Source organism: Camelina sativa, chromosome 6, assembly GCF_030686135.1.
Source record: "Camelina sativa cultivar CO46 ecotype springtype chromosome 6, ASM3068613v1".
Lineage (NCBI taxonomy): Eukaryota > Viridiplantae > Streptophyta > Magnoliopsida > Brassicales > Brassicaceae > Camelina > Camelina sativa.
In genome coordinates, this window is record NC_141885.1 from 15,504,314 (window position 1) to 15,528,700 (window position 24,387).

Consider the following 24,387-nt stretch of genomic DNA (forward strand, 5'->3'; position numbering starts at 1 on the left):
TTACATGTACAAGAAACAACCGAGCAATTTGAGTCCTGATTTCGTTAGACCACCCCCGACACCTTCTCAAACCTTCATGAATCTCGTTATAGTTTGGTCCAACACTAACATCCACTTTCAAAGCCACCCATAAAAGTGTATGATCGTCTTCACACTCTATTTCATCTAATTTCTCGCTTTTCAGTCCACTAATTTCTTCATATTCATATATAGAGAACCTTAATGGCTTTCCTTCGACCAAAAACAATAACTCAGATGCCATATCTATTGCCAATTGATTAGCTAATAGATAGTGAATGGTCTTGCCACAAAATAATTAGTTGATTTCCGCTAGAACAAGTAGCACTCCCAGTTGCGATTTGTCTCTTATTTCTTTGTAGACCTCATCACCAGCAAAATGTTTCAACTCGGCGATATTGGACAAACTACAAGCGTGGTGCAGACTTCTTTTCAACAATGGAAGTCTTTTCAACAATGGACATTTCCCATCCGGATACAACCTACTTGGATACCACATGACATCATTACTTGAACCCATATCTACGATAGAAACATTACCAAATTTTTTGTGTTAATTCAACATCACAAACATAAAATCATTAGTTTATCAACGCTTGAACATCAACCTAACAAATAGATTAACATCAACCTAACAAACAGATTAACATGTCATCCATTTAATTTCATTTTCACAGAACGCCAAATCTCAAATCTTAAAACAAGATTAACAACCAGATTACACAGAGAAGATCCATAAATTTACCTCCACCTCAAGTTCCGTCGACCTCACCCGTCGTCCGCCGAAAGTACCAAACTTCACACTGGAACCCAACTTATCTCCACCGCCGTCCTGCGACCTCCGAATCTTTTACGCGATCTCAATTTTGAGTTTTATATTTCTCTCAGAATCGTGGGTAAACCCATCAATTAATTATTGTAAATGTAAATAGCATAAAGCGTAATAAAACAATCAACCCATGGTTTATAAGTAATGTTGAAATTTTTAAATACTCTTTTAGTAAGACTCGTTCTCAAACGTATTGTTATAGTATGCATTATTTTAGGTAATTTCTCAATAGATATTTAGGCATACTAAGAAAAATATGAACAAAAATAAGAAAGATGAAAAAAAAAACATAAGAAAAATATGAGCAAAAGAAATTACTTATGTGTAACCGCCAACCACTACTCCTAAGCGAAATATATTGGGGAGAAAATAATATGCCTATTGTAGTTAACCTATATTTCTATAATATAATTAAATACACATATATGTTCGTTCTAAAAATGTATAACATATTGTAATTTAAACAGAAAATTCTGTGACAAAAAGTAATTTGGGCTTCAAAAATAATTATTAATTAACGTTAACCTGATGTTAGACGGAAAAAAAAACTATTAGAAAATATATATCAGAAATTTATTCTAATTACATTGGAAGAAATAAAGAAAAATATATTAGAAAATACAATTAAATCTCTGATACAAAATCTATTGAAAATATATCACAAACATATATTTAATTTGGTTTGTACTTTGTAGTAGATATGTTTATTCGATTTATCAATAATTGTACTCAAAATATTTAATTAATTTCCGATGGTGATCCTATCTTTTGTTGTAACTGCCCGATCTTTTTGGATCGTCGCCGACACGTGACAAACCCTTGACGATTAATAACATAGACAATCCGATCGAGAGGAAGGCCAAACGTAACAAACAAACAAACAAAAAGAAAAAAAGAAAAAAAAACATGCATAGGGAAATAGATGATCATGAGAAGAGAGTCAAAGAAGAGATGATGAAGGAGCGGGAGAAAGGAACTCTTTGTGGTGGCTGGTTTCCCATCAAAGACATTAAGGACCCTCGCTTTGATGTCATCGCCAAGTTCGCCGTCTCCGAGTTCAACAAACAGAACAACTCGGGACTCAAGTTTCAGACCGTTGATTCCGGCAACATGCAGGTCGTCGCCGGTATTAATTTCCGGTTAGTTCTGGATGTCAGTGACGGAGTTAGCAAGACCTACGAGGCGCAGGTCTGTGAACAGGCCTGGCTCCATTCCAAGATTATTAAATACTTTAAATCCATTGATTAATTATATCTTTGTAAAAATAAAAAAAGGACGGAAAGAAGATTCTAACTATGATTTTGATTGTTGGAAGGTATCTCTTTATCCTTCTCTAACTATCTTTGTGTTTAACCAAAGTAAAATGTTAATTTAAATGGTAATGGGAGAGAATCTAACCAAGAAAAAATTGAAGGGGAAAATGTAAGAAATATGGATGAAAATGTAATGGCAAATAAAACAAGAAGGACCAAGGAAAAGCAACTTTCAGGTGTCTAAAGGAATGTGATTAGTATCTTTTTAAAGACTCATGTGGGACTGGATGATCGATGCAATATCATGTGAGAGGAGCCGCCGTTCTTATTTCCCTCTCTTCAGTCTTCAAAGTTCAAACCAAAAACGAGTGAGACAAAAAAAAAAAAAACAACTTTTGAAAGAAAAGAGGAAAAGAGAAAATAGGTTTTTTTTTAATAATTACTGCTAGACTTGGTTCAAAGTTAATAATAATCACTTCATTTATCTCTAGAGACTGACTCTGGGCCTAGGGGTGGGTTACGTTTCTCTCTCTCCTTCTCTCACGCTGTCTCTCTAGAATGGCTTCGAGTGCTTCAAAATTCATCAAATGTGTGACTGTTGGAGATGGTGCCGTTGGGAAAACTTGTATGCTCATCTGCTACACTAGCAACAAATTCCCTACTGTAAGCCCCTCATATCCTTTGTAATCGATCAGCAAAAATTCATCTCGCTTTCGTAGCTAATATCGTTCGATTTCCATCAAATTGTTCTTCTGGGCATCTCCAATTTTGTTACTTTTTTTTTTTTTTTGCAAAATCCTTCTCGGTATTATCAAATTTCAGCTCGTTCTTACGAGAACTTCATCAGGGTTTTTCAAAGTTAGCTCCTTTTTTAGGGATTTTGTATGAAAGATCCTTTATATATATAGATTTTGAAACTCTTACATTGTAAAGTTAGCATTTGTTTGCCTTTTTTTTTAACCAGTGTGTGTTTCCTCATAGTGCTCTTACTCTACTGCTATATATGTATCTATTGAAGTTAAAGATGAGCTGAGTTGTTGAAATGTATCAGGACTATATACCAACAGTTTTTGACAATTTTAGTGCCAATGTTGTGGTTGAAGGCATCACTGTCAACTTAGGCCTTTGGGACACTGCCGGTAAGTATCATTTTTTTGTATCCCTCTCTTCAATAACTAAGTCACCAATATTTATGTAGTAGTTCTAATCATCGTCGCCATTTCTAACAACTAGCAAGATAGCTTTCGATTTGAGGTCCTTGGATAGAGATATTTGTAGTGCGCTAAAGATTGGTGACTTTTTAGAGTTTTGGATTTATGGGTTATCCTTTCATGTTTGCAGGGCAAGAAGACTATAACAGACTAAGGCCTTTGAGTTACAGAGGAGCAGATGTTTTTGTGTTGGCTTTCTCATTGATCAGCCGAGCTAGCTACGAGAATGTTTTCAAAAAGGTTTGTGATTCCTTCTTTCTCTTATTGGGTAAACAAATAATGAAATGTGATTTTCTGATGTTTGTCAAGTATTTATTTTGGTCAGTGGATCCCTGAACTCCAGCACTTTGCACCAGGAGTCCCCATTGTACTTGTTGGTACTAAAATGGGTAAGATAGCTATAAGAGTGGAACCAACATATTCCCTTCTGTAGTGCTTGAAAATGACTTTTAGTATGTGTAGTGTATCTTACAATGTTCCGATATATAGATCTTCGTGAAGATAAACATTATTTGTCTGATCATCCTGGACTGTCCCCGGTAACTACATCACAGGTGTGGTTTTTCAACCTGTAGAAATCGTAACCAATGTTGACCCTCTCTTCTGCTTGGGTTTTTTTTAATGATATAAGCATCCATGTGTGACAGGGAGAGGAACTCCGCAAGCATATTGGAGCGACGTATTACATTGAATGCAGCTCAAAAACTCAACAGGTGCAGCTGCATGTGTGTTAGGAATCATTCATGTTAGTTTACTCTTTTACTTGAACAAATATGACAAATATACTTTTCTTTGGTCTATGGTTTTTGTAGAATGTGAAAGCCGTATTTGATGCTGCTATCAAAGTGGTAATCAAACCAGTGGTGAAACCAAAGGAAAAGAAGAAGAAGCAAAAGCAGCACAATGGATGTCTCTCGTAAGTTGGAATAATCTTCACTTTAGAATGTATATGATGTAGAAACTGTAGAATTTGGTTATGCAAAAACTCACCTTTAGCTTCGTACAGTTTTTCTTATGTTTTATGTAAAGTCTCTCATAGTCATTAACGATTGTAGATTGGCTTTCTTTCTTTGGCAGCCACGTTCTTTGCGGGAAACACTGATGAATGATGATGACTCAACTCCTGATGGATCGTTCACTTCTTTTTTCTTTCTTTCTAAAAGTCCATTATTGTTGTTCTGACAAGTCAGAATATACATAGAGTTGGCAGAGATGAAGCATCAATTCGATAGAAGCTTCTTCGGTTTTTTGTTTGTATATGTGCCGTGATGTTTTGTTTGTTTCGAGTTTGGTTATAGAATTGTTTTAGCCATTATGTAGCCGAAGACCCCATTAAGAATATAGAGAAGAGCTTGGTTAAAACCAAATCATTCTAGTTCGCAGCTTCTTACTTGCTTCTTTCGAAGAAGGTTGAATCCTTTAAATTGATTAGGTCTTATTATGAATGCGAGACCAATAGACAAAAGCGTGACAAAGAAGCATGTAAATTTCAAACAGAACTAGCACAAGTAATAAATCTACAAACTGAAAAGAGAAGAAAAAGAAGTAACTAATCTTGTTGTGTCTATAATACAATCCCACCACCTAACGCAGAACATTGCCAAAGACTTGTATGATCACAAGTTAAAACACACTCAAAGCCACCAACATTTGTTATATCTCATCTCTCTACTCTTTTATACCGGTGTATAGAGATACACACATGCATGTTAAAAAGAGAATGACCAAGAAGTGTGTTTCACCTTTTCAAACAATTTGTGGGCAGGAGGTAATGCGGGTCTCTCGCTGAGAACCTTGTTGATGACTCTTTCTGAAAGAGAATGGCCAAGCAAGTGAATTTGAGACTGTTTTTGGAAGATCTACATGATGATGAAACCAAGAGGTCAGGTTTGTGTTCTTAAAAAGGTTGAGACCACTGCGAAGTCGCAAATTGACTCACCCATTCCTCATCTTAAACAGAGCAGGCCAGCCAATGAAGCCTTGTGGCATCACAACAATCAGTCCATCTCGTAGTAACTACAGTAAAAAAAGAAAAGTAACTGGAACGTTAGCAAGAGCGAAATAATAAGTGCGGTCACGAAACAGTAAGATTTGTGGATTTCGAGGGCTTACAAGCTCATGTGGCCTACTGAGATTCTGCGCTTGTTATTGCCAAGAGGACTGCCTATATCCATCCCATCCTCCTTCCGGTTCTTTCCTCTTCAGAACACCACCTGACATTTGATACATTCTTGCTTGATCCTCCTTCAATGGTAAGGAAGCAGATGAGGATAATTGCCTTGCCACAAGTGATGATTCATCTCTTCCCTCCGTTTCAAGACCCCCAGGACCAGAATTTAAGTCAAGTCCTGACCTAAACCATTTCGCGCTATTGTCCAAAACTCCGCCATTGCTACCACCATTTGGGAGGCCAACGATATAAGGTCTTGGGTAATTAGACGGAACTGGAACTCCAGGACCCAATATCTGAGAGTTGACACCAGGGAAGCAAGCTCTCCCACTTGAAGAAGAATCCATCTGTGCTGTAGAGGCACCAGAGAAATTTGTTGAGGAAATGGGGAAGCTGTTTCCAAAAGGAAAGACAGGATACTGGAACGTTGTGGACGGAAAGGGCATGGCTGGAGATGACGACAAAACCGGACCCCTGTACCCTTCAGGGTTAAATGAGGAAACACTAGTTGTAGGACCCAACATTCTCTGTGGTCCACGATTGGCAATCATTGGAAAAGGCTGATCACCTCTCTCAGGCATAATCGGAGGAATGCTCACTGCTGAATAAGCATTAGCAGCAGGAAACCAAGATGAGAAATTAGCCATATTTTCACCATTCACTCGTATTCCAGAGAGAGATGGATGTGATGGCAAGCCACTTCGTGAATGTTGATTTAGAACCATAGATGACTCAACAGCCGAATCATCACCTGCAGGTCCATCATTTAAATCGAAATCTCTACGACCACCAGTCGATGATAATTTAACCTGCTGAAAAGATGACTCTGGCCGATGACTACTGCTCATTGTGTAGTTGTTCATATCAGTTGAATCATCAACTTTGTTTAGATCAAGATCAAGGCCCCCAGAAGAATGATCAAGCGCTGAACCCATGACACCAGAACGTACTCGGTCAAAACTATTGGTGATACCAGATGTACAATTAGTGGCATTTCCAGATCTTTGAGAAGCCAAATCTTCAAGGACTCTCTCATCAGGTACATTCAAGTCAAAATCCAAAAACGTCCTTGTCTGTTTGCCAGCAGATGTAGAAGCATCAGATGTAGAGGTGTTGTTAATGCTCAGTAACACATCCTGAGCTTTTCTTGGCTCAGCTGGGCGGAAGGCACTAGTGGCAGCAGATCCTCTCCAACCAACAGCCCCTTTATTTCTCAACAGATCGTCAGGTGGAACAAACGGACCTTTTGCAGCAGCAGCAACAGTAATGGATGCAGGAAATCCACTAGATATAGGAGCCACCGGCAACGGTAAGGTATTAACTGGTTGTAGAGGAGTTGGCGTCAAAAATACAGATCCAGAGAAGTTATTTGAATCCCCCTGTTTTGCATCGTCTCCATCAAAACCTTCATTTAGATCAAACTCAACTCTGGCATCCATCTCTGATCCAGCTGAAGCTGCGGCGGAAACGGAAGTAGCATCTCTGGCAGCAGACGTACACTCCTCTGCTTCATCTCCATCAGCATCACTGGTTTTAGGCCCGTTCGGTCTCTTAAGATCCTCTGCATCTTTCGGTGATACTCCTGGAGTAGCTCTTAACCCTGAGCACCGTTCCTTTACTTCAATATTTTCTTGCTTCCCCTCCACAGGCTCAACTTTACCTTTAGTTACAGATGAGTCCAAACCAGCTGCGGCATCCTTTATAGCAGCCCCAGAAGCATCACAATCCTGCTTAATTTTCTTTATATCTTTTTGGTCTATCTGATTAACTGCCATATTATTGACCGTTTCAGTTCCAGGTCTATCAGTGCTTACTGCATCCATACCCCTTGAAATCCCAGGAGAGACTGGTACATCTTCCACTTTTTTAACTAGCTCAGAACTCAACACTATTGGGGGTTTCTCTACTTTCTTATCATCATCAACACCGACAAAGGGAGCGTGTTCAACAGCCACAGAATCTACCTTTTGACTAATATCTCTACATTCAGCTATCATTGTGCTTGCTACTCTTTTCGTTGAGTCTGATGAGTTATCTGCCTCTGATTTAACATCAGCCTTCCTATCCTTTACTTCCACAGAATCACTATCATCCAAAATCTTTTCCTTGATGGCGTTTGTGGGTAAAGCAGGAGAAGCAACGACATCATCTGAATTGTCATTGCTCTCTAGGCGCTGATCCACCAACCTTTGTAGATCTTCGGTCTCTGAATTTGAGCTCTTATCAAGATCTCCAGTCTTAGATTCATTTTTTATCTCTGACTCCACCAACGGTGTGCCACTACTGCTAACATGTTGCTCACCTTGATGTTGCTCGTGCGGCAAACCATCCGAAGTAATTAGCTTTGCATCGTTCCCTACAGTAGAATTTTCATTCATCAAGGAATTTGATGGCTGAGATACCGGGGGTGATGCGACAGGCGATTTAGACATCTCATCAGCAGCTACACTAGCAAGAAGATTCATTCCAACATCATCTGAACCAGCCAAAGAGGCATTTGTCTCGGAGTATCTGACACAACTTTCAATCAAAGCATTCATTGAACTGAGTGTTCCGCCATGCCTTTCTCCAGATTTGAACTCATTTCCTAAGGAAGATGTGCCTTTAACATTTCCAGCTCCTTTATCAGAATCTTTAGGAGCCCTGCCGCGGTCATCACCAGCAACAAGTGGTGAACCAGCTGCCTCTTGCGAGATATCTTTTAATTCATTGCTTTGCCAAGACTCCGCATTCAAGACAGAGCTCACATTAGGTCGATAAGAATGATTTTTTTCTCTCACATTATTTTCACAGAGTTCCTGCTTCACCGCATGCAAAGGAGAAGAAGCTCGGCTATTCACCGGAGCAGGGTCCTCCAAAGAGCCTCCACTCACACTTTGAGCAGGGCTGCGACCCCGATTTGGCAGCTTAACAATCAATTTATTACTGCAACCCTCAGTCAGAGGAACCTCAAGAATCTTATCAGATGTCAAACTTGATTGAGAAATTTTCTCAGAAGGGACATTCCTTTGTGATGAGAAGGTTCGATTTAAACCAACTTCCCTAGGGGAAGCTGACGAAGATGATACTTGAAACACATTGTTTGATTTCCGATGCCTTGAAGAGCCACTGGAGCACTTCTTCACAGTTGAACCAGCAGTTGAGCTCCTTGCATCCTCCTTTCCAGATAAATTGCCTGTTTTAGCATGCTCGCTCGAGCAAGACTGGCTATTGTGGGACTGACTGGAGCTGCTACTTTTCTCATCCTTTACTGCAGCTAGGACTTCAGATACACCACCAGCACCAGCATTTCGATGCTGTCCATCTTTAGAAACAGTACCACCTGATCCCGGAGATGGGGCTGATCTCGTAGAGCCTGGCGACGTGGCTACACACTTCAGGTTGCTTTCCACCTGTTGTTTGACCGAGACTAACTTAGAAGCATGTAGATGTGATGATGATGTCTTGTTTCCCTCCGCGGAACCACCTGAATGTCTTCCCCCATGAGTCAGTCTTCCACTTCCAGGCCAAGATACACCTTGGTTGGATCCAGACTTCGCATCCATTTCTGCCTCAACTCGTTTCTTCCATGTGTCGACCAAGCTCCTTGCTTTTTTTCCCAATCTCTGAATTTTTATGTGACCGTAGATGATTAACAGACTTTCCAATGTTACAAGTCTGAAGTGCATTGAGATTCACAGGTAGCTTGTCAAGAGCGCGAAGTAAGACTAGGAGGAAATCGTCTACTAACCTATCACCGTCTTTAGGACTCCCCCCATCCCCAACTTTCCCTTTATGAACTTCCTGCAGCCACTCATCAAACACGGGTAATCCCCTGAGCTGGACAAAACGACTAAGGCAATCAAACTTGTCTGTTGCCGCTACAAACCCCTGCAAGAATCGCACGGCCAACTAAGTCTATTTTCTTCTCATTCCTCTCAGGCAGCATAAGCTGCACCAATTTTTTCAACTCCTTCAGAATCCACCAGACCACCTTTCTCCGTAAATTTTGAAATCTCAGACTTTAAAACCGCTTTCTGTTCTGAGAGGACCGGAACCACTGTCATCTACCCCGGGAAGAACGTTCACGTTTAACAGACTCGGAACCATGATCCATACGCTCTCTTTTCCTTCCCTTACCCCTGAGAGAGAAAAAGAGTTGTTATTCTGGATGCCATCTTTCGCTTGTGATGTTGTTGGACTATTCATGGACTTGGGAGAACGACCACCCTGCTGTAATGTTGTATGCATTTCTGAACGAGTCTTACACAATAACTTGTCTACTTCTAGTTGTCGATCCTGCAAAGTGAAAAAAAAAAATGCCTTAGTTACCAGAGAAGATCAAAAATCCAAACAGAAGAAGGCAGTTTGGTGGATGAATTATAATCTCACATCAATATAGTCTTGATCAGTCAGCCACCATAAGCGCTCGTTTGTAACGTCGTAAACTCGCCGACAGACAAACGAGCAGATACCAGAAGGGAGTTCAACACCTCTTGGAAGGAAGGAAACTTTACAAGGATGTAGTAAGGAAGCAGCAGGTATATTATCCTCGTGAAAGGAATAAAAAGAGTTCGTTGGGCTCAGCCTCAAGAAGGATGCCTTTGCCAAGTTTTAATTCCGTTGGTCGATAAAGCCAATTAACACCCAACTTCAACTTATCTTCTTTCTCAGCAATGATCAAGCGAATTATCCCAATGAACGGTGGACAATCCTGTGGTGGCTTAAAAAGAGCACAGTCACCAACACTAATTTTGCGCCCGTCCTGCTAGTGACAGCAAAACACAAATCAAAAACTATAAGTCGAAGAGCCAACCAAAAAAAAAAAAACACCAAAGGTGTAAAAATTAAATAAGGAGCCCTAAATCACTAGACTGATGTGATCAATTCTTTGTTCAATCAGGCTAGAAACTGATAAAGAGAAGAAAAAAACACTCATTTCCCCGAATCCATCACTAGAATCCTAAACTACAATCAAAATTTCAACACTCAGGGCAAAAACCCATCCACCAAAACACGAAAATGAGCGGCTGGTAAAGAATCGAAATCGAATTGGAATTTACCTTAGAAAACGAGGTAGATGAAGATAAGGACAAACAAGAAGAACCACCACCTTCCACAGACGCAATTACACGCGAGGAAGATATCAACATGTGCCGACGACGACTTTTGTGCCCTCCGCTCACAAACCCTCCCATGCATAGCCTTCTATCATCTTCTCCTTCGAACAACATCAATACACAACTCTCCTTCCTCAGCCGAACAAAATCCTCAAAATTTCCCTTATCCCCCAGACTAAAATATTCGATTACCTTTAGATCCACAGCAAAAAAACCCCACCGGCGACACAGAGAAATTAAAAAACAAAACCCTAATTTCGCGACGAAATGGATCAAATCTCTAGGGTTTTTTTTTTCTTCAATTCCCGATCCGAACACAACAACACAGATCCAAAAACAAACAGCAGCAACCAAGCGAGTAATCGAATCAGCTCCTTGTTACGATCCAGCTATACGGATTTTTTTTCCTTTTCGCGAAATCGCGTAAGCGAACAAAAACACCAGCAAAATAAATCGAAGAGGAGAGAGAGAGAGACGGGGCGAAAAGAGGAAAGGTGACTTGGGAGAGTTCGGGCGGATCGGGGTCGGGTTAGAGAGAGGGGGGGAGGAGTTGTGGAAAGGGGGCAAAGATAACGTGACAGCGCGGTGACTTAAATGATAAAACAATATGTGCGTGACGTCATCTCCAATCTTTTTCAGGTGACATAGGGACTGGAGAGATTAAGAGGTGGGTGAGTGACGGACGGTTTGACCACGTTTCCTTAGTCCTTTGACTTTATTTCTCTGTTTTTAAAAAATAAAAATTGATCCTAGGCAAATCGGTTTGCAGAACCGGAATAAACCAAGAAAAAAGTATCATAGACATTTTTCTGTTCGATTAAATTTCTTCTCAATCCGGTTTTTAAGGCATTGTATATTATGGATGGATAATGTATACTGTTGTGTTATAATAGTACGGTGATCACTAATTTATCGGTACAACTTGGTTAGTTAATGTCTCAACCACTCATAATCATTTCTCAACTGCACATAAATTAGACAACATAGATAGATTTTGATTTGTGTGTTTGTAATCTTAGTGCTAAAAAGATGTAGTTTGTTCGAAGTATAATAATGTATTAACAGGTATCGGCAAAATATTAGTAAATATTATTTTTACTCATTTTTTGTATCGTTATTATAAATCAGTAATTAACTAATTATTACATATTCCCTTAATATTAAAATCGGCAATTGAATCCACAAAAACGAATAACATATTTGTAATTCATGATCTAATAAGTACACTAATCCAGAAACCATCCCAATCACCCTAAGAGGTTAAGACTAATTTGTTAATATGATTGATATGTTACTTAAGACCAACAGATGGAATATATAATTTATATGTTTTCCCTTAATTGAAGTCTCGTTTAAACATCACTTTCATTAGACAAACAAAACACAGAGTTGCAATTACAAAGAAATATTACCGAGGACACCAACCTTTATTTTGCTCTATATCATTACTTTATAAGTGTCACAATCAAAGATTATGCATGTCGCTCTATATATAGATAGGAAACTACTCATATGTACATTTCGGGTTATTCCAACCGTTAGGTGGATTTTGAAAACGAACCATACTTTCTAACATTGCACATTACTCATTATGAGTTGTTAGGATATGGAATATGTATCTATAAGCATGTGTTGTGTTTTTTAACCACAACCGGGTTGATTAATTTGATCATGATTTAGATATTTTAGTACCATTGTATGCATTTTTAGTAGCAAAGTGTTGTGACATGTCAACGATTGATCTATGATTTTTGACCCAATCGAGGGATAAACCGATTAACAAAAAAAAACATCATTAAAATGGTAAGAATATAAATTTGACGATTTTGAGTTACAAAAATTCATTACTTACATATGCATTTTATATTGATTATCAATTAATTAAGTTGAATATATAAGCAAACTGCTTAGTTGAGAGACTAATGACAATGTAAAATTATTTGACCAAAATTGACCATTCGTTGTCTACCAAAAAAGATATGTACAAACTCTTGCTTAAGAAATTGCTAGGCAGTAGTAGGGCAGTTGAGATGGATTTATCGCCTAGCAAAAAAATTAGAGATTAAATAAGGTTAATCGGGACTAATTTTAAGAATATTTTATTAAATTTATGAAAAAAAATATAACATTAAATCTATATATGTATAGTTCTATCTACAATAAAAGAAAAACATCATACAAAATATAAAATTATAATATTGTTTTTAAAAATTATGATAAACAAATAAAAATGTATTTTCAAAACAAAATTTTAAGATTTTCATTAAAAGATTATAGTTTAGTTATTGTACAATATCACAAACTTTCAATCCAACTAAATAACAAAAAAAAATGATTTATATTTGATATACACAAAATTAAACGGAGAGTAATCGATTAGGCAGGATAAACCTATCCATTTTACGGAATATAATTGGTACACTAGAATGTTTAAACAGAGGTACAAACATATGCACGTTTGCTTTTTGTATTAACCTCGAGTTTTGCAGTAAAACAAACATACTTTTTTTATTCGATTTAATGAGAAAAACTCTCTCTCATCTCGAGAGAGTGTGGCTTAACCTTTTGTACACGAGAAACTGCGCATCTGATGTGAGATAACGTATCACAACTCTGTTTTATCTCTGTGTCTCTGATCCATAATAAAAGTCTTTTTCACTGATTCGTTTCTTTGCTCTCTTTTTCAGTTATAGATTCCCGAATATTTTTCTGTGGGTATTTGTTTGTTTGTTTGTGTTAAGACTGAAGTCAGAGATTCCACACAACTTCACTTTTTTTTTGTTTTGTTGAACCATTGTGTTGGTTTGTTTATTTCGAGACTTATTCTTTAAATTCAGTTTTTATTTTCCTGATTTCATATTGAACAGTGTTGTTAGCTTTATAAAGTCATAAAAGCTTAGTTCTTTTTGGACAAATTTGGAAATAAAAGAAACATTCCACATGTTTCAGCTCTTCATCATATTGATAATCTCTCTTCGTGACTTCGCAATTGTTGCACTTGCTTGAAGGAGTAAATTCATATCCTTGTATTATATGTAAATCTCAAACAGTACTAGCTTATACTCTTTCTTTTTTTTTTTTTTTGCCAATTAGGTCCATTGACATCTCTTAATGCACATGATATATCACTATCTTGAATGGTTCATTGATTGAAGTTATCTACCTCTAAAGTGTGGTTATAATTTATTGATTCACCATTACAAGTTACATAATATTGACCACCACTACTACAAGTTAGGTACATGTAATTTTAGAAAATCGATTGTCATCATCCTGCGCATTTGCGATGATAACTTCAAACTATATAGATGTATAATAATACTCCGTTAATTTATTGGTGCTACGGATAAAAAATCTTTCTTATTCTGTTAATCATAATTTTTGTTTAAAGTTAATTTAATTTGTAAATTTGCTTGATGAGTTTTCATATACAATTAATTAATTCTGATTTGGTTAAAAAACTTACTTAAATGGAGTTAAAAATGCTATAAATTAATTATGAATTGTTTAAAAACTTTACTTAAATGGAGTTCTCAACTCTAGCTCCTAAAATCAGTTTTTAATCAACTATTTTTACATGGTTAATTTCATGTTTTGATGTTCTTGAGATGCTTCACGTCATCAAAGATTAGGAAAAAGATGTTTGATTGATCATCCAAAAAAGAAAACACAACTTGGACTTTGTGGTTTTGATTTATATAATGTTTATTTTGTGTAAAATTGTTAAGTTTTGTAACCAGAAGAAACCTAACTGATTGATCTAGAAGCTTTTGATATGTACTTAATGTGTGAATCATATGAACTTTACTCACGTGTAGTCCACCGTACGCCACCGTTTTTGAAAATGAACAGAAGCAACTCACACGTGCGTAGCTAACACAATTCCAAAAACACCCTTACGTTAACGCGTGTACAAAAGTCAAAACGAAGGGTACTTTAGTCACGAGGAAAGTTCTGAGCGGAGAAGAGGAGTTTCCGTTATCCCCTTATATTTTATCTCTCTTTCTTTCTCTTCTTACAGACACAACCAACAAAGAAATAAAAAAAATCGCACGTTTCTTCTCTCTCTCTCTCTCTCTCGCGAAACAAATCTGAATTTAGGGTTTTTGAGAAATCTTCATTTTGTGATTTTACGTAAATTCTTGTTGTTTGATTTTGAGGTTTCGGAATCCAAATCATCTGTGAAAATCACCATGATTTCTGATTCGATCACCAACGCTTCTGCTACTGCAGCTCCTAGCGCTAGGGATTTCGGAAAAAAGAAACGGGTATGTTTCTTTTAAATGTAAAATTCTTTGAATCTTTCCTCAAATATCATTTCTATCTTCAAATTTGAATCTTTGTACTTCGGGGTTTGCATTTTTTTGGGTTTGCAGACGAACAGGTCGGCGAAATTGAAACAGAGCAAGCTAGGTCTTCGTCGTGAGCAATGGCTTTCTCAAGGTAACTAATTATCATTAATTCAAAAAAAAAAAAGATCTAATCTTTTACATGGTTGGCTTTAGCTTCTTGTAATTTGATTTGGGTTTTTTTTTTTTTAATTAGTTGCGATGATTAATAACAAAGGGGATAAGGAGGAAACAGATTCCAATCGAAGAATTAGGATTGAGAAGCCTGTTCAGAGAGATCGTCCGGTTGAGAATTTTGATGTGCAGGGTAGAGATAGAGAAGAAGAGAATCATAACAGTGGAACACAGCATCGTCATGAGAGCTTTATTGAGTCGCTTTCTAATAGCCCTAACAGTATCCTCAGTGGCATGAATTCGATTCCTAATTTTAGCAGCAGTAGCAGCAGTGGAAGTGGTGGCTCTTGCTCTGGTAATATAACAGAAGAAGAGGATGATGCTGATGATTGTTTGGATGATTGGGAGGCTATTGCTGACGCTTTAGCAGCTGATGATGAGAAGAAGCATGAGAAAGAGAATCATCTTGAGTCTTGTGAAGAGGGTGAGAGTATCATCAAGCAATCAGCTTTGCCAAGGGATGGATCTGATGTGGCTGTAAGGGATGCAAAAGAGAACCCGGATTGTTCGAGAACAATGTCAAGGAAGCAAAAGAGTAACCAGGCGTGGAGGCCAGATGATAAGCTCCGTCCTCAGGGTCTGCCTAATTTGGAAAAGCAGCGTAGTTTTCCAGTTATGAATTTGCATTTTAGTTCTGTGACAGTGCCATCTTCTTGCCCCATTTGTTACGAAGATCTGGACTTGACGGATTCTAACTTCTTACCATGTCCTTGTGGGTTCCGGCTTTGTCTTTTCTGCCACAAGACGATTTGCGATGGAGATGGGCGTTGTCCTGGTTGCAGAAAGCCATATGAAAGGAATACTATCAAGGTTGAGGCTAGTGTTCAAGGTGGTGGTCTGACTATTCGGCTTGCTCGTTCGTCTAGCATGTTTTGCAGGTCATGAAGGAAAAGGATGGGGCGTTTCTCCGGCCTGTGTCTGTTTGTTTTCTCTTCTTCTTCTTATTTTCCTCGCATGTTACTACGTTTTTCACCTGTCTTTAAAACTCTTTAGATATGGGTATAGGATTTGTCTTTTGGCAACTGAGAACTATGTTCTATGTTCTTCTATGTCAATGACTCTTCTTCGTCTAAAACATGTGGTGGTGGTTATGTAGAGTTGTGTGTGAGTACATAAGGTGGTACACGGATTTCAAATACATGAAGTTGCAATAAGTCTCTTTCTCATTGCCTCCGAGAACCCTTGCTTATCTGTAATATTCTAAAGGTATCATTTTATACCTTCTGTTATTTTAAAGTGGACCATAAATGTTATATCTTCCTACTTGATTCTTTGTTGAGCGACTGAAGACAGCTGCCTGAAAGTCAAGTTTGGTTATATAAAATTGACATCCGGCTCTATTAAAAAGAGAAAGAGATGAAGATTATTTCTATGCTCTGATTCTGTTTTTAATTACTTTACTTCCTCCTCAGCTATATGGTATGCATCCTTGAGTTGATTATATCGATGCTGGATTCTGGTGGTACGCAAATCTTACAGGAATTTATTTGGTTATGTTGTAGCTAGAACTTGGAGCGTTTGCACAGCCAATTGTTTAGAGGTTAGCAACGATTTAATTAATTTGAGTAACCTCAGGCTCCATTCTGATGACATTCTGGTCCTCTTTCATTGTATATCTCCCTACTGTCAACGCTAAAAAAGATTGTTTTTGTTGCTGGTTCATGCTATTTGAGATGGCTTTAGGCTTTAGAGTAATGTATTTATTTTTAAGATCATTGTAAAGTGGAAACCAAATTTGGCATTAGAATAGAGAACTATGACAGTACTTCACAATGATCATAAAACATGTTTCTCATCCTAAGATCATCGTTAAGAGGAAACCAGATTGATAAACAATATAACAGAGTGCTATTACGTTTCTTATTGCACAAATGAAGAAGCCAGACTAGCCAGTGCTCCAATAGCTTAAATAATCGACCACCCAAGGTTCAGGTAGCTCTTGTTTCATCCATCATATGCCTTTGCAGCGGTGATTGGAATTTGTGACTCTCGGGAAGTGTAGTCCACCACTTTCTAAATGTCGAACCCTCCAGAAATATATCCTCATCATCTACTTCTCCTTCTGTGATCCATCCGTCAAGCAACCCTTCTAATGTCTTAACTCTTACCTTAACTTCCTCATATGGCTTTCCCTTGAGTTCTTCGACCTCAGCCCAAAAGCATGATCCGCACTCTGATCCTGATATCTTTAGCATCTCTTGTATTTCTTCGGGTTGTAACCCTAAGTTAAGATCATTTACCTTGCTCCAAAGCACATCTTTTGCTAACTTGCCTGTTGCCTTCGATTTATAATGTTCGTACCCTCTCTGAGCGTATATGTAACGGCTTGGTCTTCCTCTTACCATGTACGGCCCTGTGTCTTCATTCTTCAAATGTCTATGGTAGTTTGAAATATCAAGAGGTTCAGTTAATCTGCGGTATCGAGTAGCTAAATTGATCCAGTCTTCCCTCCCCTCGAATCCATCTGGAAGATGATCTTTCTTCACCAAACCAAGCCCTTCGTCAAAAATACCGGCTAACTCCGCTCTCCTGACGTTTGCTTTGAAGTCATTCTCTTCATTTGAAACTTTGAAAGAATCGTAATACCCGTTTTTATGAGCTTGACACTTCGGCTTGTATTCAACCGTTATCCAATTTAGTCTATCAACAATTTTATCTTTTTTGGAATCTATCTTCTTCTGATTTTCTTCCCGTTGCTTCTCAGCCTCTAATGCAGCATGAATGCACTGTCTGGCTCTTGTGCTCTGCAAAAAAGGAAACATGAATGGTAGTATAAACAATTGCAAAAGCATGCAAGGATGGAGTTATGAAGCTGCACAAACTGAAAATAGAGTAAGATTTTACCACTCCAAGGTCATTGAGTGCAGAGCCTATAGAGTTTTCTCCATCCAGAAGCAGGTTATGTAGATTTAAATGATTAAGCAACTTAATCCCGATCGATTGTACCAGTCCCTCATAGCCATGGTGATCTGTAATGCTTCGAAATGGAATCAGAGACCATTCTTGTTCGTTGCTGCACTGAGAAGTGTAAAACAGCATTTGAAGAATGGCATCTGAGTTGTTCACAACAACCAATCTTTTCTCTGTAGAGAAGACAAAAGTGCCTACTGGTCTATAAGGACTTAGCTCAAGAAAACTAGAAAGAGTTTCTAGAAACGCTTGACCGTTTCCAATCAACTGATTGACAGCTAGGTAAGCAACAGTTGATGTGTCTCGCATCACCGTTTTGTAAAACTCTGTTATTTCCTCGTCGTCCTCTTGGGTTGAAGAAACTCTTGTAGGATCCAATTGGCCAAGAACACAAGGCAGTGTTTGCTCTATGGATGCCTTCCGAGCAAGCATAATCCGAGGGACAATATCGAATCTTGTGACAAAGTTCACGAAGAACCGGCTCCAGTTCTCTCTCCCAAGTGCGTGCTTGAAGATATAGTCACCAACCAAAGGAGCTCCAAATGTCACACAACGAGGCTCACGGAAAACACTCGGATTGCGTATCAAGTATTTCTCCAAATACCAAACTGTTGCTAATATTGCAGTTGCTCCTCCTGAAGAATGTCCTGTGAACACAATCACTTGTCCTCTATCAACCGCTCTTTGCACCTGAAGAAAGCAAGTTTCAGACACAGTCTTTTCGATTAAAACACATTTCAAGAATGTTTCTTTTTTTACTTACAGAAGCATGAAATGAGGTTCTTGGACCAATGATGAGTTCAAGATTCTTGAGGAAAGCTTCGTTAACAGTAGCGTCAACGTTGTTTCCGATGCTTCTCATACAAGGAAACTCAACACGCTTCATCTTGATTTCTCCAAATGGAGATTTATTACCCGTAGCGAACAAATCTTTCGCCGTGAAAGATGGTCGGAAGGCGAAAAACACGATTCCCCCTGCTTCTTCTTTGATAAAGGGCTCGGTTTGGTAAGCTCCCTTCGACACCATCCATGATTTGGTGATGATATCACCATTGATTCCCACAAGAGCTTCAAAGGCCATTTTAATCTAATCTCTTTTTTCTTTGTGGACTTTCTTCTCTCTTTCTCTTTTGAGTCGTCTTGCTTCTTTAGTCCTCTGTTAATTTATTACGGAGATGTAGACGTGAGTAATTACCCAAAATACCCATCGGAATATTTCAAAACAAATGTTTACTGTACTATTGGAGACCCATGACGAAAAGGAAGGAATCTTAGCCGTCCACGTGTCGGGTTTTTATGGATTTGTACATCCGACATGACTGGAGATTTTCGCAGAAACTTTCATAAAGAGACATAAACATTCACATTTTGTCGGAAAGTTTTACTCTGTTTGGTTTCTTGCTTGGAAACTTTTGCAGCTTGACTTCAGAGTCTTCGTCTCTTTTAATATAGGATCCATCTTTTGGTTTCAGACGTCACTCTCGGTTGAGATTTCGCAGTAACTCAAAGATATTCACTTTTGTCGGAAAACGATTTGTTGTTTTATTGCTTTTTTGGTTGAAGAATCTGTTCGCTTGGAGTTTAGTTTTTGTAGCTGGAGCCTGGAGGACTTGTTTGTTCCAGTTCTAATCGGAAGTAAACCGGTGCCGGATATCAAACCGGTTCGATTTCTCACAGCTGAAGATTAAACCGAATTAAACTACACCTTCTTGCCTTATCTGTTTCAGCAAAGATGCGTCCCATTCGACTTTTTTTTACTTGTTTCATCTGAGTTACATGAACCGGACTGTAATCAAATTTTATTCGGTTAGGTTTGGTTCTCTATATAGCAAAACAAATCTAACGTATGTACTTTTATTTGTTATATTAAAAAAATATATAACTGATTATAAGTTATATTTAAAATTCCCGTAGGGAAAATTTTAGTATTATAATCAATATTTTTAGCGAACATTTGGACTAAAATTTTAGTTTGGTTTGCTTAAACCGAATTTGCAGAACCTTATATGCTTTTCGGATAGAATGAAAGTCTAGGAGACTTGGGATTTTCTTGGTCTTCTCTTTATTTAAACCCAACTTGTGGAAAATTGAAATTTCTAAGAAAAGCCATCCAAAGTGGTCCAACGTTTAAAATAACTTTAACTTATCTTGCTGGACTTCAGGACTTGATTCACGTTGACAGCTTTATTTTAATTAGACAAAAGATTAGCTAAATCTTCGTGTACTAATCCATTCCTAATATCATTTTTTTAAGTTCTTTTGACATTTATAAATAATAGGAGTGTTCATATGTAAAACAACGCAATTTCCACGCAAGTGAAGACGAAAAAAGGAAGAGTCGTTCCTATTAAACTTCCAAAAATAACAACACCATTTTACATATCTCATAGTCATATGTAAAGAAAAAAAAAAGTATCTCTTCCTCTCTAATGAATCCCCCCCAGTCTACAATTTACATATCTATTTTGTGAAAACCCCATCTGTGTTACTCTTCTCAGTCGTCCTCATTCTCTCAGCTAAAGAAGCTGTGATGTGTCAAAAATTGTAAGCCGAAAGAATCAGGGACAAGCTTAAGTGTGTGTATGAATCCTTGAGCTTATAAAGATGATATCATGTGGACTATGATAAACTCAGATCTTTGCGCGTTTAAGCTGCGAGTATATATCATTAACTTCTAGCTCTCTCTTGTGCATCATATTCTTAAAAGCTCTTTCCTCAGCTTTCATTAAAGAATCTCTTAATCTCTTCACATCAGCCAATTTCACAGGCTTCAATAAGAAATCTTCAGCCCCTTCTTCAAGACATCTGAAAAATAAATTTTAAAAATAAATTATTAGTGATCCAATTCCATAAAGTTGTTTCTTCATAGCTTTTAGATGTAGAAGATGGCCAGCTCATATTTGATAATTATTAGACTTAATTTTGGTAAAAGAGGGTTGGTTCTTTACTAATAATAATAAACAAAAGCATGTGAGGTGTCTATCACGAGGATGAGATTTATAATGACCCTACCTAAGATTATGCAAAACGATTAAACAAACATATCATTATGGGGGACCTAACATGTCACCGCCTATAGAATCAAATCTCAATAGGAGATCTTGCTTAACTTATGAAGGGATTGTTCTTCTCTAAAAAAATTATGGCCACAAGAAACAATTTTATATTGTTTATTCTTCCTAAGATCCATTAGAAAATTTACAGATAAAAATAAAAAGGACCCACTAAAAATAAACACCAAAATCTCAGCTTGATCCAATCAAATTTACAACCACCACCATAGTTACCCCATGATGGTTAAAGTAATCATATAATACTAACTTTTTCTATCATAACAAATCTGATGATTATACAACAATTTAATTTAGTCAAATACCATATCGCCTAACGGTATCCTTTTTCACAAATCCTAGATAAAGTGCGATTACTTAAAAGTTTCCTAAACAATACCCTCTAAATCTAATCACCCGAATCTCCTGAAGTTATAAATGCACAAAATCTATCAAGTTTACTATATTTGGTAAATTTTGCTCTTACATGATCATAATAATTAAGATAATATATGAAAATATACCTGTCGATCCGAGGCAAGATGTTCTCTGACGACATAATCACCACTGGTATTTCTCTGAAAATTGATGATTCCTGTACAAATTCAAAATTCATAAACAAGATTAGATCAAACTTCATTTTATTTGCCATATTATCAGATTTTTTTTTTATTTATAAGAAAACTTACTTTGATCTTCTTGAGTAGTTCATATCCAGTCATTCCGGGCATAGAGTAATCCGTCATTATCAAATTAATCTTCAGATCCTAAGAAAGTAAACAAAATCTTCAATACCAAATTTTGAATTTCATTCTCAAAACCAAAAAAAAAAAAAAAACACTAAGATGATCAGATCTATTACCTCAAATCCAACTGAACCATTCTCTCCATCTAAGCCAAGATACTGTAAAGCTCTTGTCGCACTATCGACCACAGTAACTGATGAGACAAAAACAAAACGTTAGTTTCTTGAAATCTAAAAAAAAAAACAGATTCCACAAAACAACCCAATTAACAACACCTTATTATACCTTTACAAGAAGAGACTCTTAGCAACCGCTCGATGAATTTACGATCAACCATGCTATCATCAACGGCAAGAACATGAAGAAGCTCCTGTGAAGATGTTAATGAAGAAGTGTCGTTGGAGATATCCAACATCTCTGGAAGTAAAACCTCAGCCATATCAACGAGAGAGAATAAACTTTGAGGATTTGAGGAAAAGGGTGTAGAGCGTTTTTGATATTGCATAGAGAGACGATGAAGGATTTGAGAGAAGGAGATAAAAATGGGATATATAAGGAAGAAAGAGAGGGAAAAAAAGAGAGGATATGATATGTAAAGGATTCTAAGAGATCTTTGCATATCTGTGGGATTTTGTCTGTCTGATAGCGCGTGGCAAATTATTAGTTTATTTCTGTTTTCCAAGAAAGTCATATTATTCAAATTTGGCAAAATAAAATAAAATCAAAGTCATAAAGTTTTTTAATTTATTAAATTGTTTTGTTGAGAATAGTCAAGTAATGGTGAGTGGTGAAATCATATGATATGATAATATTTGGGAAGGGAAATAAAATCATTTTTGGATGGGAAAAATCGTATCATGACGATCTCTCTCGATTATTGTTTCAGATCATGTGGCAACTTTTGATTTTTTTTTTCTTTTTTTTGGGGTGAATATTTTCGATACTTTCTTATTTTCTTGATTTTTTCAAGAAATGTACCCACAGAGAAGATTTGTATTTCAATCTAAAAATCTTTTGGAGATGTTAAATTAATGAACATTGTTGGAAAAGTTAGCTGACATGTGAAGGCCAGAGTCGAGTTTCATTTTCTAGCTAGCTTTTTAATTTCTAGTATAATATTGTAGATATGCTTTTGGGCGATTTTTTTAATGTTGATACAATCTGCTGTAATTGTGCAATCAGATCAAAAACCAAAATCCGTACGTATTTGTATTTTTAGAAAGAAAAATAAATCATTATTTCTCTACTTAGCTTGCTGTTTTTTTGTCCATTATAAGATTTTTTTTTTTTGACAAAGGTCCAGATATTATTCTCGTAAATACATGATCCTTGAAAGCATGAAACTGATGAGCTTAATAGTAAGTTTTCATGACAATATCATTTTAAATTCACTGTTACTTATCCCCCCCCCCCCCCCCCCCCCCAAAAAAAAAAAAAATCTAGTATTTGTTTTCATATTACTTGAATTTTTAATTCGCTTTTTCCATGCGTTCCAACGTTCTTCTTCTCAAATTATTAGCAATGCATTGAGCATTTCTCCTCCTAATCAAGGCAGAGATAGTCGTACCGATCCAGTTTTTATATATTTGTTCGTGGCATGGGGATTTCAAGACTTGTATAATTTATCTTTCAAGTATTTTAATACGAGTTGTTGGCTGCGCGTCCAAAGCTTAGTGTCTCTGATAGTAAGGATTGCGAAAACTACTATTGTTTGGTCGAAGAAAGTTGCCAATCCATACAGGTGACTTTGTTTAGCACCAAAGGTCAAACCATTTCGAGATGAGGAGTTACCTAATGTTCTCTGTTGTTAGCCCTCAAATTAAACAGCTTATAAGTTAGGGCTGAAGAAATATAAACTTTTTATTGGTTTAGAACTAATTAAATTTGTGTTGGCTCTCTTTGGAATGGATCTGGTGCGTGCATGTTGTTGTCCTAGATTAATAAAATACGAACAATACAGTTCCTAAACACAAGTGTGGAAGACTTCACCAAAAAAACAAAAAAACCCAAGTGTAGAAGAGAATGTTATAGAAGGAGAATCAAGAAGCTAATATAGCATTATTCCAAAATCATCTAAGGTAATTAATGTTAGAGAATGAGAATCAAGAAGCTCATATCCCATTATTCCAAAATTACCTATGATAACTATATTTCGAGTCTGAATTTGATATCGGCCTTTATATATTTTGATACCGTAATTTTAAATTATTAATTATTTCATTGCTTCTATCCCCTATATATTAATAGAGAAGCATTCTCAAGAAAATGCTGATGTGTCGTCGTTAGAGAGTTCGAGACAAAAATGAATTTATTGCTCTCATTTTTATGGATATTTACACATAATTTCTATTGAATGATTAAAGAATATTCCTTTACAATTAATTAAAAAATCAAACATTTCAATTTTTAAATTTATTTTAATCATTTTATAACATATTTAATTATCCCCTATATATTAATAGAGAAACATTCTCAAAAAAATGCTGATGTGTCGTCGTTAGAGAGCTCGAGACAACAATGAATTTATTGGCCTCATTTTTATGGAAATTTACACATAATTTCTATTGAATGATTAAGG

At 36.9% G+C, this 24,387-nt stretch overlaps 4 protein-coding genes, 1 non-coding gene and 1 pseudogene across 5 annotated transcripts; 3 read left to right on the forward strand and 3 right to left on the reverse strand.

Annotated features, from left to right (window-relative positions):
- The first annotated feature begins 1,753 nt into the window (after positions 1–1,753).
- On the forward strand, positions 1,754–2,095 carry LOC147942631 (cysteine proteinase inhibitor 5 pseudogene; annotated as a pseudogene).
- Positions 2,096–2,359: 264 nt separating this feature from the next.
- On the forward strand, positions 2,360–4,678 carry LOC104791015 (rac-like GTP-binding protein ARAC8). Its single transcript, XM_010516815.3, has 8 exons — positions 2,360–2,763; positions 3,152–3,239; positions 3,442–3,551; positions 3,637–3,700; positions 3,801–3,865; positions 3,959–4,024; positions 4,124–4,227; positions 4,389–4,678. The coding sequence occupies exons 1-8, from the start codon at positions 2,659–2,661 to the stop codon at positions 4,411–4,413; spliced, it is 627 nt and encodes a 208-aa protein (XP_010515117.2). The 5' UTR covers positions 2,360–2,658; the 3' UTR covers positions 4,414–4,678.
- A 101-nt stretch (positions 4,679–4,779) lies between these two features.
- Positions 4,780–10,809, reverse strand: LOC109124819 (uncharacterized). The gene is made up of 5 exons (XR_015559071.1): positions 10,524–10,809; positions 9,853–10,225; positions 5,424–9,759; positions 5,251–5,327; positions 4,780–5,170 (listed from the first exon to the last, which is right to left on the reverse strand). It is a non-coding gene; the product is annotated as an uncharacterized LOC109124819 (transcript).
- Positions 10,810–14,580: 3,771 nt separating this feature from the next.
- Positions 14,581–16,269, forward strand: LOC104791017 (uncharacterized). The gene is made up of 3 exons (XM_019246739.2): positions 14,581–14,848; positions 14,957–15,023; positions 15,126–16,269. The coding sequence occupies exons 1-3, from the start codon at positions 14,774–14,776 to the stop codon at positions 15,986–15,988; spliced, it is 1,005 nt and encodes a 334-aa protein (XP_019102284.1). The 5' UTR covers positions 14,581–14,773; the 3' UTR covers positions 15,989–16,269.
- A 554-nt stretch (positions 16,270–16,823) lies between these two features.
- Positions 16,824–19,807, reverse strand: LOC104791018 (protein EDS1B). The gene is made up of 3 exons (XM_010516819.3): positions 18,777–19,807; positions 17,948–18,703; positions 16,824–17,847 (listed from the first exon to the last, which is right to left on the reverse strand). The coding sequence occupies exons 1-3, from the start codon at positions 19,092–19,094 to the stop codon at positions 17,032–17,034; spliced, it is 1,890 nt and encodes a 629-aa protein (XP_010515121.2). The 5' UTR covers positions 19,095–19,807; the 3' UTR covers positions 16,824–17,031.
- Positions 19,808–20,330: 523 nt separating this feature from the next.
- On the reverse strand, positions 20,331–22,519 carry LOC104791019 (two-component response regulator ARR5). Its single transcript, XM_010516820.3, has 5 exons — positions 22,095–22,519; positions 21,926–22,002; positions 21,753–21,830; positions 21,588–21,658; positions 20,331–20,818 (listed from the first exon to the last, which is right to left on the reverse strand). Exons 1-5 carry the CDS (start codon positions 22,498–22,500, stop codon positions 20,644–20,646), a joined length of 807 nt encoding a protein of 268 aa, XP_010515122.2. The 5' UTR covers positions 22,501–22,519; the 3' UTR covers positions 20,331–20,643.
- Positions 22,520–24,387: the final 1,868 nt, after the last annotated feature.

Bases quoted from the DNA above. Each gene is read 5' to 3' on its own strand.
- LOC104791015 (XM_010516815.3), top strand. From the start codon at position 2,659: ATGGCTTCGAGTGCTTCAAAATTCATCAAATGTGTGACTGTTGGAGAT. The intron at 3,240-3,441 runs GTAAGTATCATT...TCATGTTTGCAG, and splicing joins AGGCCTTTGGGACACTGCCG to GGCAAGAAGACTATAACAGA. The intron at 3,701-3,800 runs GTAAGATAGCTA...TCCGATATATAG, and splicing joins ACTTGTTGGTACTAAAATGG to ATCTTCGTGAAGATAAACAT.
- LOC104791017 (XM_019246739.2), top strand. From the start codon at position 14,774: ATGATTTCTGATTCGATCACCAACGCTTCTGCTACTGCAGCTCCTAGC. The intron at 14,849-14,956 runs GTATGTTTCTTT...TTGGGTTTGCAG, and splicing joins ATTTCGGAAAAAAGAAACGG to ACGAACAGGTCGGCGAAATT. The intron at 15,024-15,125 runs GTAACTAATTAT...TTTTTTAATTAG, and splicing joins TGAGCAATGGCTTTCTCAAG to TTGCGATGATTAATAACAAA.
- LOC104791018 (XM_010516819.3), bottom strand. From the start codon at position 19,094: ATGGCCTTTGAAGCTCTTGTGGGAATCAATGGTGATATCATCACCAAA. The intron at 18,704-18,776 runs GTAAGTAAAAAA...TGCTTTCTTCAG, and splicing joins GAACCTCATTTCATGCTTCT to GTGCAAAGAGCGGTTGATAG. The intron at 17,848-17,947 runs GTAAAATCTTAC...CCTTTTTTGCAG, and splicing joins CACTCAATGACCTTGGAGTG to AGCACAAGAGCCAGACAGTG.
- LOC104791019 (XM_010516820.3), bottom strand. From the start codon at position 22,500: ATGACTTTCTTGGAAAACAGAAATAAACTAATAATTTGCCACGCGCTA. The intron at 22,003-22,094 runs GTATAATAAGGT...TTGTCTCATCAG, and splicing joins AAGAGTCTCTTCTTGTAAAG to TTACTGTGGTCGATAGTGCG. The intron at 21,659-21,752 runs GTAAGTTTTCTT...GAATTTGTACAG, and splicing joins AACTACTCAAGAAGATCAAA to GAATCATCAATTTTCAGAGA.